Genomic DNA, 12,500 nt, shown 5'->3' with positions numbered 1-12,500 from the left:
GAAAACACAATATATATATATATATATATATATATATATATATATATATATATATATATATATATATATATATATATATATATATATATATATATATATATATATATATATATATATATATATATATATATATATATATATATATATATATATATATATCAATACAGTCTGCAGGGATACACTCCGTAAGCACACATGATTGTATTTCTTTATGACAAAAAATAAATAAAATAAAATACCATACACCATGTTAAAAGAGAAAGCAAGCAGATGTTAACAGTAAATGAACAAGTAGATTAATAATTCATTTTTTACCACTTGTCCTTAATAATTTTGACAAAATAATAGAATGGAAAATGACACATTATGTTACTGCATATGTCAGCAGACTAGTTAGGAGCCTTTGTTTGCTTACTTACTACTAAAAGACAATTAGTCTTGTATGTTCAGTATTTTATTTAAGGACAAACTTGCAATAAGAAACATATGTTTAATGTACCCTTAGATTTTTTTTTTTAAACGATGCCAATAATGTCATTTTTCGTGGTCCCCTTTATTTAGAAAAGTATCAAAAAGTACCGAAAAGTATCGAAATACATTTTGGTATCGGGACAACACTACTCACAACTGTGTATGGCATGTCTCAATGCATTAAATTACTTCCTCTAGTAATTAATTACATTGTTTAAATTTAATTCGTTAATAAAAAAAATTTAAAGAGTCATTACATTAGTAAGTCAATTACTTTTTTGGTAACTATAATAATTACTTTTTAAAAGTAATTGTCCGAACACTGATCATGACAGCAAATTCCGTCAACTCTAGAAGTTAGAATGACTTACAGCAGAAGGTTTGGTTGCGCCACTGGACGGCGATGCCCTCCTGGGCACAGTGTCGGGCGTAGGCAGTGAGCACGGTGCAGTGACAGGACTCCTGGGTCACACAGCCGCACACCTCTGACAGACACAGGCGCAGGTAAGGCTCCCTGTCCACGACATCGTGACATGCCTAAAAGAGCGGTAACCCATAAGAAGCTGCAAGTTACAGCACACAAAGTGCAAACACACCTGGAAGACTGAGCTGTGAATGATGGAGCACACAGAGTCAGCATAGTTCCTCCTCTGGGTATAAGCAGTGCAGGCGTCCTGAGGTGTTATTTGGGATAAGCTGCAGTGTTCCGTGGTGAATTTACTAATAAAAGATGAGACGCTGCTCTCCACATCTCCTTCTGGGGTCATGAAGTCATCATGCTGGTTCCAGGTCATGGTTCCGCATAGACCGCGCACCTTCAATATAAAACACACAATTTACTTCTTTTAACGGTCCTGAAATATCGGACAACACTTCTGAGGCACTCTTTTAATATGCTTTAATCAGTTGGACGTACAGTCAGTGTATGTTTTGTCATTTGAATTTTTGTTTTAAATTCACATACATAAAATTAAAGAACAAAGAGATATTTTTCCGTGTCAAAAAGCAATAATTACTTTTTAAAAAATGCACGGTTTGAATTTTATGTTATATTTCATATGACTAAAAATGAACATTAACGCAACAAAAATATTTGTGAAGCATTAGAGTAGACAAACATCCCGCCATGCATTTTAGGTTAAAAAAACCCCAACAACAATCGAGCATAGTTTTTACCCTAATTGCCATGGTTATTTTGTTCAAAGACAGTTTTAGCATTGATGCGCATGACTGCACAAGGTCAGCAACGTGGGTCAGCAAATTTTTATGGGTCGCAATTTTTTACAAAACGTCGGCATTAACTGGGATGGTGCTGAAATGACCCAGGGGGTGAAAAAAGGCATGCTGCAGAAAGTTTTTTCATAAGTAAGCCATATGTCTGCTGGCTCCAAATCAACCCTTGAAGCTGGGGTACCTGAGTTATATTCTTTAACTAAAAAAAGATACACTGTATATATCATATTAGCATCATATAGTATATCATAAAAGTAATAATTTCTGAAAAAAATTATATGTCTGTGTGATGTCTGTGCCTTAAAATTAAGTGTTTTAGTAAATAAAACCCCGGAAGACAAAATCTTCCTGGCGGTCGACATCTCCAGATCCAATCACAGGATTTAGAGAAAGGAGGGGTGATCAGAGTCCACAAAAGATCCTTCTCATTGGCGATATAAAGTGAAATGTGTGCACTAGGCTAACTTGTTTGCAATAAAGCAAGGCTGCCAAACACCCACCAGGAAAGATCGCAATGCCTGCACTTGCTGTTACAGAATATAATGTTAAAAAAAAAGAAGAAATCAGAGGAAGAAAAGAAAGACGCTGTCTAAAAAAACAAATAAGAGACAAAGCTCAAATAAATATTGGTCCGGCATATTCAAGATGGAGGGCATTGCAGGCCAGTCTTGGACTAACTTTGCCCGTGCAAGTGGCTGTTTTCCTTCTCGGCAGTTAATCTAATGTTCCATTTTCCTATATTTTGTGTTTATGCTTTTGCGTGGCGACGTGTGCTACCGATAGTCTTCAACAAAATAAAAACTAGCGGATCCTTCGATGCAATTCAACAACCTCTGCATGTGCACACAGCTCTCGTGCACGATTTTGTGCACTTCCAGAGATGGAGACTGGGAGGGACTATCAGCGTGGTGCGCAGAGTGGGCGGGTCGGGATTTACAGTTTGAAATCTGCCTAGTGACACAAGATTCAAGCACCCCAGCGTTAAGTCATCAAGCAGTTCAAAAATGTAATTGCTGGGTAGAAGATGCAGGTGCAACTTAAAATATTTGAATATCGTGAAAAGGTTTGTGTATTCCAGCTATTAAATGTACATGGTGAAACTAAAATATGACATGGGTTCATCATGCAACACAAAAAAGTTTACCGTATTTTCCGGACCATAGGGCGCACCGGATTACAAGGCGCACTGCCGATGAGCGAGTCTAGTCAGGTTTATTTTTACACAAAACGCGCACCAGATAATAGGCCGCATTAAAGTCATATTATTATTATATAAAACACTTCCTTGTGGTCTACATAACATGTAATGGTGGTTCTTTGGTCAAAATGTTCCATAGATTATGTTTTATAGATCATCCTCAAGCCGCTTTCTAACAGTCGTTTCAGGATGCGCCGTTTTGTGGGCGGTCTTATTTACGTGGCGCGGTGTAGCGTGCAAGGACGACAGTGGAAGAAGTGTCAAGAGATGGAGATAATTGTTTTAATGACATTCAGACTTTACTTAAACCAATAACGGAGCAGCATCTTCTCATCCGTGGCTCACCAGTGCAATAACAACGCTGGAAATGTGTCCCGTGAAAAACAGTCCGACCTGAACTCTCTAAGAACTAAAGTTCCTTGGGTGAATAAGGAAAACTCACTACACAGGTATGTTTTAGCGCTTTCATGGCGAGTTTACTGACAGATATAAGTAAGAACTTGACACTACTTTACATTAGAAATAGCAATTTAAATTTCCCTGAGGGAACTCTCCTGATTAATCAATAAAGTAATATCTATCTATCTAACAGCGGAGGGTGAATGTCCCATAACTAGAAGATAGAGAAAAAGAAGAAGCTTATCGACTACGTTGTCGGCAGGGACTACAAAGGCGGAAGCGCGCAAATTTTCAGGACTTATGCAGATCCCAAATATAGTTTAGCAGGTACCAGAAGGTAAGAAATGTTGCTTTTAAATAATATTGTGAAACAAAACACAAGATAATATGTCTTACCTTATACACACACCATAATAATACTCGTAAGTTGAACCACAGTACAATCCATCAAGTGGTGCGGCTACATAGCTTACCAAAGTTGTATTAAAACATTTTGATAGATTTTTAAACGCCTTGTGTAATGTTCTATATTTTCAATGGAACATATAACATTTTGGTGTTGTTTACATGAGTCATATTGCAGTCTACATGTATCTCTTATGTGTGACTGCCATCTTCTGGTCACACTTATCATTTCACCATGTACCAAAAAAAATAGCTTTGAGGTCGGTAAGCACAAAACAAAATTATTCTGTAAATTAGGCGCACCAGGTTATAAGGCGCACTGTCGAGTTTTGATAAAATGAAAGGATTTTAAGAGCGATTTATAGTCCGAAAAAGACGGTCAGCCTTTTTTTGATACAATTTTGATGATTATGGCTTATAGCTTATGAAAACCTGCAAGTAAGCCATGATCATCAAAATTATAACAAAGACCTGACATATCTCACTTTGTGTGTAATGATTTTGTATCGGATATTCGTTTCACATTTAAAGTTGAATTGCTGACATGAATGAACTTTTGCACAATATTCAAATGTTTTTAAGTTTCACCTGTATGTCTAATAAGTTCTGACAGTTGAAATATGTTAACATGCACTCTTTCTCTTCACCGTCTGTCTTGGCACCGATCGCCTTCTTTTTGCCAAAACGATTGCTGTTCTAGTTTGCACAAAACGTACAAAATATCGACACAAAAACACCTTTCTTAGATCACACTCTAAATGTACAGTATAGTCTGAAGACCACCTTGTTGGTGAAGTGAGGCTGCAGGGTGATGATGATGAGAGGTCCATCTAAGTGCCAGAGAAGCTGAGCTCCAAATGTCTGAATTAGGAGAAAGGAAGAAGACGCCCTCCGCACTACCAGGTCTCCTGTAACCACGGGCAACAGCTCCCTTTGCCCATTTAGGGTCACGCCCCCTGGAATTATCAAAGTACACGTTAGAGCAGGGGTGTCGAACACGGTAACACTGAGTGCCACATCGCAGTATAGACTGCCCTAAGAGGGCCGCTTGTAACCGTGTATAATTTATAAATATAAATGAATTCACCTTATGATATTATAAAATGAATTGCTGTGCATTTGATTATTATATTTGTCTTACATAAACTGTAAAAAATGTTTATTTTTCAATAAATAAAAACAAAAAACTGGCAGCTAAATCGCCAGAACTTTCACGTAAAATTTACAATGGTTTTTACAGCATATTACTGTAAATGGAACACGGTACTATAGTTTTTTTTTACTGTAAAATCTATTGTCATTTCTACAGTGTACAATTTGAGGAATAACTGTTTTAATTGTTAAAAGTTTGGCTCCAGCACCCCCCGCGAACCCAAAAGGGACAAGCGGTAGAAAATGGATGGATGGATGAAATTAATAATAGTATTATATTTGTTGCATTATTAGATAATAAAGTTTAAAATATACCCAATAGCATGCAATACATGTATTTCTGTCTGTCACAATGAAAAGATTACATTTAGTAAATTACAAAATGCTTTATTGACTCATATTATTTCAGGGCTTTCGCAGGCCGCTTTAATGATGTGGCGGGCCAAATATGGCCCCCGGGCCTTGAGTTTGACACCTGTGCGTTAGAGAGACATTCACATGTTTGAGTACAAAACGACGTATTTTAAAGATACGACTCACTAATCATTGGTGTGATACATTCATAAATATTTCACTAAATAACTTTGTCAGTTGTAACAGAAAGCTACTATGTTTTGTACAGATAGTTTATAATATAAAAAACAAACTAAAAAAAAACATGGGATTGATTAAAGTAATGTCAATATTTCATTTTGGCAATTGATTCGAACACAGAACACATAAAAGATGCTATAATCACATAAAGAATGAAAACATTACTTCTGTTGCTGGTTTGAACAAAGTCAGTAAGGTTTGATTAATGGGTGAGATTGAACAAATTTACCAGTGTCTGTGATGGTGACTGTGGTGCGAAGGGCAGTGATTGACATTTCTCTCAGACAGCCTGTCGCTCTTCCTCCTCCTCCAGATGTGCACTCGCCACAGCGCACGCTTACCACAAGCTTTCTGTCAACATAATCCTAACAGAATGCAAAACATAGAATGTGCAAAGAAGATCAAATACAAGATTATCCAGATCATCATAGCAATACATGATTTTTGTTATTGTGAAAGTAGTTCCCAATGGTGCTGATGTTTGTAATACAGTAATGCAGTGGTTCTCGAAAAAATTTTCACCATGTACCACCTCAGAAGAAAACGTAGCTCTCCAAGTACATTAAAATACAGTAGCTTAGGGCCCTAAACGTTCATTAAAAACAAGGCGGATGTTTTATTTAACAAGTATATTCAATATGTTTGGCCACTGTAACATTACACATCGTTTGAACAGTAACACTGTTTGAATATTGGAAAATATTTTTTTTGTTTGTTTGTTTGTTTTCTTTCATTCATTTAAGGTCAAACAAAAAACAATCAACATAACTGTCACACCGCGGTGAGGGATGTCTTGTCTTGGTTTTTTCTGTCTTGTGAATTGCATGTTTTAGTTTAAAAAGTAACTCTCCTCTCGTTTCAGGTCACTTTCCCTTCCTTTTGTGTCATCAGTCTGACGTCATCCCTGATCCCTTATTGTTTCCACCTGTTCCCCATTATCCTCATGTGTCTTATAAGCCCACGCCTCGCTTTGTTCTGTGCCAGATTGTCTCGTTTGTTCGTGCCTCTCAAGCGTCCTGTCCAAGCCTTGCCTCGTCTCTTGTTTGAATATCTTGATCCTGAATTCCCTCGTTGATATTTTGAGTTTTCTTTTTCTCCTCTTCAGCAGAGTGATTTTGGTTATTTAGCTTTGCAGCCGAAGTGGTGAGTTTTCAGTTTTTTCTTACAGTTCTTCCTTTTCCTCAATATTTTGAGTGACACCTTTTGTTAACTTTTTTTAGATAAGATACAGTGTAGAAGTTTTATAGCCATTGTTTCTCCCTCCTTTTGGAGCGTTTTTTTGTTTGTGATAAATTTCATAGATTATATCCTGCGCCAAGTATAGTTCGTAATTGTTTTTCTGTTTCCTCCTTTCGGAGTGATTTTCGGTTGTTCCTTTTTGTGGAACCTTTTTTTGCCGACTAGTCAGGTTATAGCCTATGTTGATTTGCCCTGACTCTGGAGGTGAAAAGAAACTTTCAAAATAAAAGCCTGCCGGATTGTTCCCAACTCTGCATCTGAGTCCCATTTTTGACCTAGCCTGACAATAACTTTGAAAATAAATAATGAAATGAAAAGGAGCAGAAAGAAGTAAAACTTATAATATATGCCCCTTATTCATACATTTACAACATTTGTTGTTCAACTCAGAAGATTAGCTATATATATATTATAACATGTCGATTGTAAATAGTTCATAATATACAACAAAATAACTAAACATGGAAACAAAAATTTACTCCAACTCATATTTTTTCATCCTGATTTTTTTTTTTGACAGTAAGATATTTAGATTGTTTTATTCACTGTCAAGATTGTTCCATAAACTAACATCTTTGATGGAAATATGTATTTCCCTCACCCCTGTTCTAAATCTTGATTTAGTAAAGAGCTCACTTCCTTTTAGAATATTTTAGTAGAAGCATTTAAGTCCCATCTTAAAACTAATTTGTATACGCTAGCCTTTAAATAGACCCCCCTTTTAGACCAGTTGATCTGCCATCTCTTTTCTGCTCTGCCCCCCTCTCCTGACCACAAATGACTGTTCAAATTCAGGACCCGGGGGGGGACCACTCATTTGTGCATCAGTTGGGGGTGTCTCTGCGCTGCTGACTTGTCTCCACTCAAGATGATCCCCTGCTAGCCCCACTATGGACTGGACTCTCACACTATTAACTAGATCCACTCGACATCCATTGCACCGGTCGCCCGGGGAGGGGGGTGGGGGGTGGGGGGCGGTCCCCTCCAAGGTTTCTAATTGTATCCCATCGGGTTGAGTTTTTTCTTGCCCTAATGTGGGATCTGAGCCGAGGATATCGTTGTGGCTTGTGCAGCCCTTTGAGACACTTGTGATTATCAATCAATCAAAGTTTACTTGTATAGCCCTAAATCACGAGTGTCTCAAAGGGCTGCACACGGGCTATATAAATTAACTTTGATTGATTAATTGATTGATTGATTTTTGATTTCTCTTTTAACAAATCTATTTTGAAAATTGATTGGAAGAATTTGTGTATATGTTTTGTTCAAGATTTTCAGGATATTGTACTCTACCAATACATGAAATTTCAATATGTTTACCTGTTTGAATATTGATCGGTTGTCTGTCTATCTGTGTTGGCCCTGCAGTGAGGTGGCGACTTGTCCAGGGTGTACCCTGCTGCTGGGATAGGCTCCAGCCAACCCCGCGCCCCCAAAAGGGACACGCAGTACAAAATGGATGGATGGATGGATATTGGATTTGTACTTTAATCAAGGGATTCTTTGTCGCACTACCAGATAGAGCCTGTGTATCACTAGTAGCAGAGTCGTGTAGAAAGAGAGTATGGCCAACATGGTTTCAGTCGATCCCCTTAATGATTGGTCAAAAGGCACGTGACCTCAGGGTCTACTACTATCTTTGAGCTGATGCTATGCGTTTGTGTTTCCTTGTTAGTTTTTCGACGCGTAAAAATGCCCTGTGGTGCAGGATGGGGCTGCTCCACCCGCAAGAATTGTGGAAAGCTTTTAAATCGCTTTCCCCCCTACCCAGAAATAACACATGTATGGGAAGTGAAGGTTCACGAACAACATTGGAGAACCACCTATTACAGCGTCTTGTGCTAGGTAAACACACGACAGAGCGTCTGCGTTTTGTTCAGGAAGGAACACACAGAAGCTAATACAAATAACAACATAATGAAATTAATAAATATAAAAGATGGTTTGACCAAAACAGACTATCTTTGAATCTCAGTAAAACTAAAATAACGGAATTCGGTAGCAGCAGAAGAGAAAGTCAAATACAAATACAAATAGACAGACATTGAATGAGTAAAAAAAACACATTTTGAGTGTAATAATAGGTGAGAAAATTAACTGGAAATCTCATATAAAAATATACAACAAAGTAAATAATGAATAAAGCAAAATATGTTCTGGACCAAAAATCACTCCATATTCTCAACTGCTTGGCCCTGTGATGAGGTGGCGACCTGTCCAGGGTGTACCCCGCCTACCGCCCGAATGCAGCTGAGATAAGCTCCAGCATACCCCCCCCCCCCCCCCCCGCGACCCCAAAAGGGACAAGCGGTAGAAAATGGATGGATGGATTCTCTACTGCTTGCCAGTGTTACCATATCTGAGTATATAAGGAAATAACTACAAAAGTACACTAATTAATTTACCAGAGAAAGCCTTGGCACTCGGTGGAGGCGGTCACATTTTTCCCCCTCCTGTCTCTCCCTGATTGCTCTTTTTGTCTTGTCTTGTATCTACTTTTTAGAGCTGAGTAGCGCTTAAACAGCTGCAGCTCCCATTCCCTACCCTTTGTTGCAAGTTTTGTGGATTCTATGTAACATGTTTATGTGTGCTATGTCAATGAGGTTTTTTTCCTTGGCCTCAGTCTGGACCCCCTCCCTGGAGTCCAGCCTTTGACTGAATATTTACCTGTTTCTTACCTTTTTTTGTAAGAGGCGTCGGAAGTGGGCAGACCCGTCAGCGATCCTATTTCTGTCCTGTAATGTTTGTCTGATCTTGAATGGGATTGTGCTGAAAATCTCAATGTCCTCTCGGGAATTAATAAAGTACTTCTGATTCTGATTCTGAGTTATATTAACACATAATGAGTCATACATACAGTGATTATAAATACATTGAAGGCTGCTACCATAGTTGACCTTCTTCACACAAAAGTCACAATTTCTCCACGATTGTTGGTCCAAAGCTAATGTAGATTTTGGCAAAATGAGGGCAATAAGTTTTATTTTTGGTCATTCTGTGTATATTTTTTACGTTTATTGTGTCGTCGGGTGCTTGTTCGAGTGCCTGCTGGTCACTAAACACTGCAGGAATGTAGCAGCAAAGTGCACCAAATAACAGGGTCAAAATTATACTTCAACGAAGTAATAGCATGTTTTATTGTAGGTTTATGAGCTGTACTATGTTTAGAACTATATTCAGACATAATTTGTTGTTTATTTCAGAAAAAATAACGTCAAAATGACACCAATTGCGTGCATCCGGGCACAGCCGCAAACGTCCTTGGCTTTTAGGAGTGACTTGTGGGGCGCTTGCAGCATATTGTGCATGCTTAAAACACTAGAGTGCTCCTGTTGTATAGGTAGTGTACAGGTAGTGTTCCTCAAAGTTCCACTTTGGGTTCTTCCTTTTTCATCTATTCAAGTGTTGGCCCATGTGTTCAGTTCAAAAAAATTGCAAGAGACTCAAATTTTTGCCGCAGATTCTTAAAAACACTACGGTACTGTCATAGAGATAATCTTTGATTAACTTTTTTTGAAGAAGGTCCCTAAAAACAGCAGAGCGCTCCTGTAACTCGGACAAAATAAATAGATCAAAATCAAATGTCTCCTGTAGAGGACACTAGTTCTCAGGAATATACAAAATAAGACTTATAGTGAAGGGAGAAGTCTGGCCCACCGGTCTTTAGCTTTCTGGAAATGTGGCCCCTAAAACAATTTACAAAACCCAAAACCAGTGAAGTTGGCACGTTGTGTAAATCATAAATAAAAACAGAAAACAATGATTTGCAAATCCTTTTCAACCTATATTCAATTGAATACACTAATATATATTATACCGTAATATCATCAAAAGGTTCATAGAATCTGTAGAAATCACTGCACGTAAGCGGGAAGCCCGTGACTTTTGATCCCTCAGGAGGTATTGCATCAAAAAGCGACATCAGTGTGTAAATGATATGACCACATGAGCTCAGGAACACTTCAGAAAACCACTGTCAGTAACTACAGTTCGTCGCTACATCTGTAAGTGCAAGTTAAAACTCTACAATGCAAAGCGATAGCCATTTATCAACAACACCCAGAAACGGCGCCGGCTTTGCTGGGCCCAAGCTCATCTAAGATGGACTGATGCAAAGTGGAAAAGATTTCTGTGGTCTGACGAGCCCACATTTCAAATTGTTTTTGGAAACTGTGGACGTTGTGTCCTCCGGATCAAAGATGAAAAGAACCATCCGGACTGTTATAGGCGCAAAGTTCAAAAGCCAGCATCTGTGATGGTATGGGGGTGTATAAGTGCCCAAGGTAACTTACACATCTGTGAAGGCACTATTAATACTGGAAGGTACATACAAGTTTTGGAGCAACATATATTGCCATCCAAGCAACGTCTTCTTCATGGACGCCCCTGCTTATTTCAGCAAGACAATGCCAAGCGACATTCTGCACGCGTTACAACAGCGTGGCTTTGTAGTAAAAGAGTGCGGGTACTAGACTGGCCTGCCTGTAGTCCAGACCTGTCTCCCATTGAAAATGTGTGGCGCATTATGAAGCGTAAAATACCACAACGGAGACCCCCGGACTGTTGAACAACTTAAGCTGTACATCAAGCAAGAATGGGAAATAATTCCACCGGAAAAGCTTCAAAAATTGGTCTCCTCAGTTCCCAAACGTTTTACTGAGTGTTGTTAAAAGGAAAGGCCATGTAACACAGTGGTAAAAATGCCCCTGTGCCAACTTTTTTGCAATGTGTTGCTGCCATTAAATTCTAAGTTTATGATTATTTGCAAAAAAAAAAAAAAAAATTCTCAGTTCGAACATTAAATATCTTGTCTTTGCAGTTTATTCAGTTGAATATAGGTTGAAAAGGATTTGCAAATAATTGTATTATGTTTTTATTTACGATTTACACAACATGCCAACTTCACTGGTTTTGGGTTTTGTAGTTGAATATCTCTGTTCTGGATTGTGCAGGTCTATTTAATCCAATCAGTGTCAGTGTCAGGTCTCACCTCCACGGTTGTGAAGGGACAATCTCCTCCTTGGAGTGAGTATCTCTTTTTGTCAAAGGTGGTGACATGTAGCGCCCCCATCAGGCTGCACTGAGCTGCACATTTCTCCTCGCTACATTGCCACTGACCTGCACTGCAGACGCTGCATCCGGAACATAAAGGCAGTGTGAAGCATGGACATTTCGAGAAGGACAAGATCAAAAACACTCACCAGGTGTTACATCTCTGCTGGATCTTGTCTCCTGACTGATATGAACGTCGGCGATGGAAACAAGGACAGTCGTCTCTTTTGAGACAGTGTCCCTGGTGGAGGTACAGACCTGGAAGACACTCGCAACCCCCAACACACTCCTCACGGCACTGGACCGTGGATGCGGTTGGCCCGGGAAGTTGGGGGGACGCACAGCTGGGGGGGCAAGAGGACACACAGTCTGAAAAGACCTGACCTCTGGGACAAACACGAGCTGTGGAGAAACACATGGAGGAAAAGGGCTCAACAAAAAGTTATTTTCATCGTCATTTATAGTAGGTTTGTTTTTAAAGGGAGTCTTGCGTCAGAAGTGCTAAGCATGTGTGAGAGATTGTTTGAGTGACAGATAATATGTGCGTCCCTGCACGTGTAAAGAGTGTTTCTGTTAATTTTGTGTTAAGCATAATGTTTGATACACAAACATTTACATAATGCAAACAAATCGTACAGTCACATGTTGATAGTATTAAAAACTTATTAGAGATTAAAAAAACCTTCCATTTTTACTTTATACGACAAAGAATATTATTTATCATTATTTATATATTTACAAGTTAACTACAAACAAA

The 12,500-nt window shown here is 38.6% G+C and overlaps 1 protein-coding gene across 1 annotated transcript in view; it reads right to left on the bottom strand.

Annotated features, from left to right (window-relative positions):
• The window catches only part of sspo (SCO-spondin), a 343,053-nt gene that overhangs the window by 265,669 nt on the left and 64,884 nt on the right, over positions 1-12,500 (bottom strand). Inside the window, exons 12-17 of the mRNA XM_062021522.1 lie at positions 11,893-12,145; positions 11,682-11,823; positions 5,682-5,817; positions 4,490-4,662; positions 1,068-1,286; positions 843-1,008 (exon numbers count right to left, since the gene is read on the bottom strand). Coding sequence (XP_061877506.1) covers positions 843-1,008; positions 1,068-1,286; positions 4,490-4,662; positions 5,682-5,817; positions 11,682-11,823; positions 11,893-12,145 — 1,089 coding nt within the window. The remainder of the gene's footprint in view (positions 1-842; positions 1,009-1,067; positions 1,287-4,489; positions 4,663-5,681; positions 5,818-11,681; positions 11,824-11,892; positions 12,146-12,500) is intronic.

The sequence above is a fragment of the Entelurus aequoreus genome, linkage group LG15 (genome assembly GCF_033978785.1).
Source record: "Entelurus aequoreus isolate RoL-2023_Sb linkage group LG15, RoL_Eaeq_v1.1, whole genome shotgun sequence".
Classification (NCBI taxonomy): Eukaryota; Metazoa; Chordata; class Actinopteri; order Syngnathiformes; family Syngnathidae; genus Entelurus; species Entelurus aequoreus.
The sequence above is the reverse complement of the archived record's forward strand: the minus strand, read 5'-3'. Positions and strand labels throughout refer to the sequence as shown.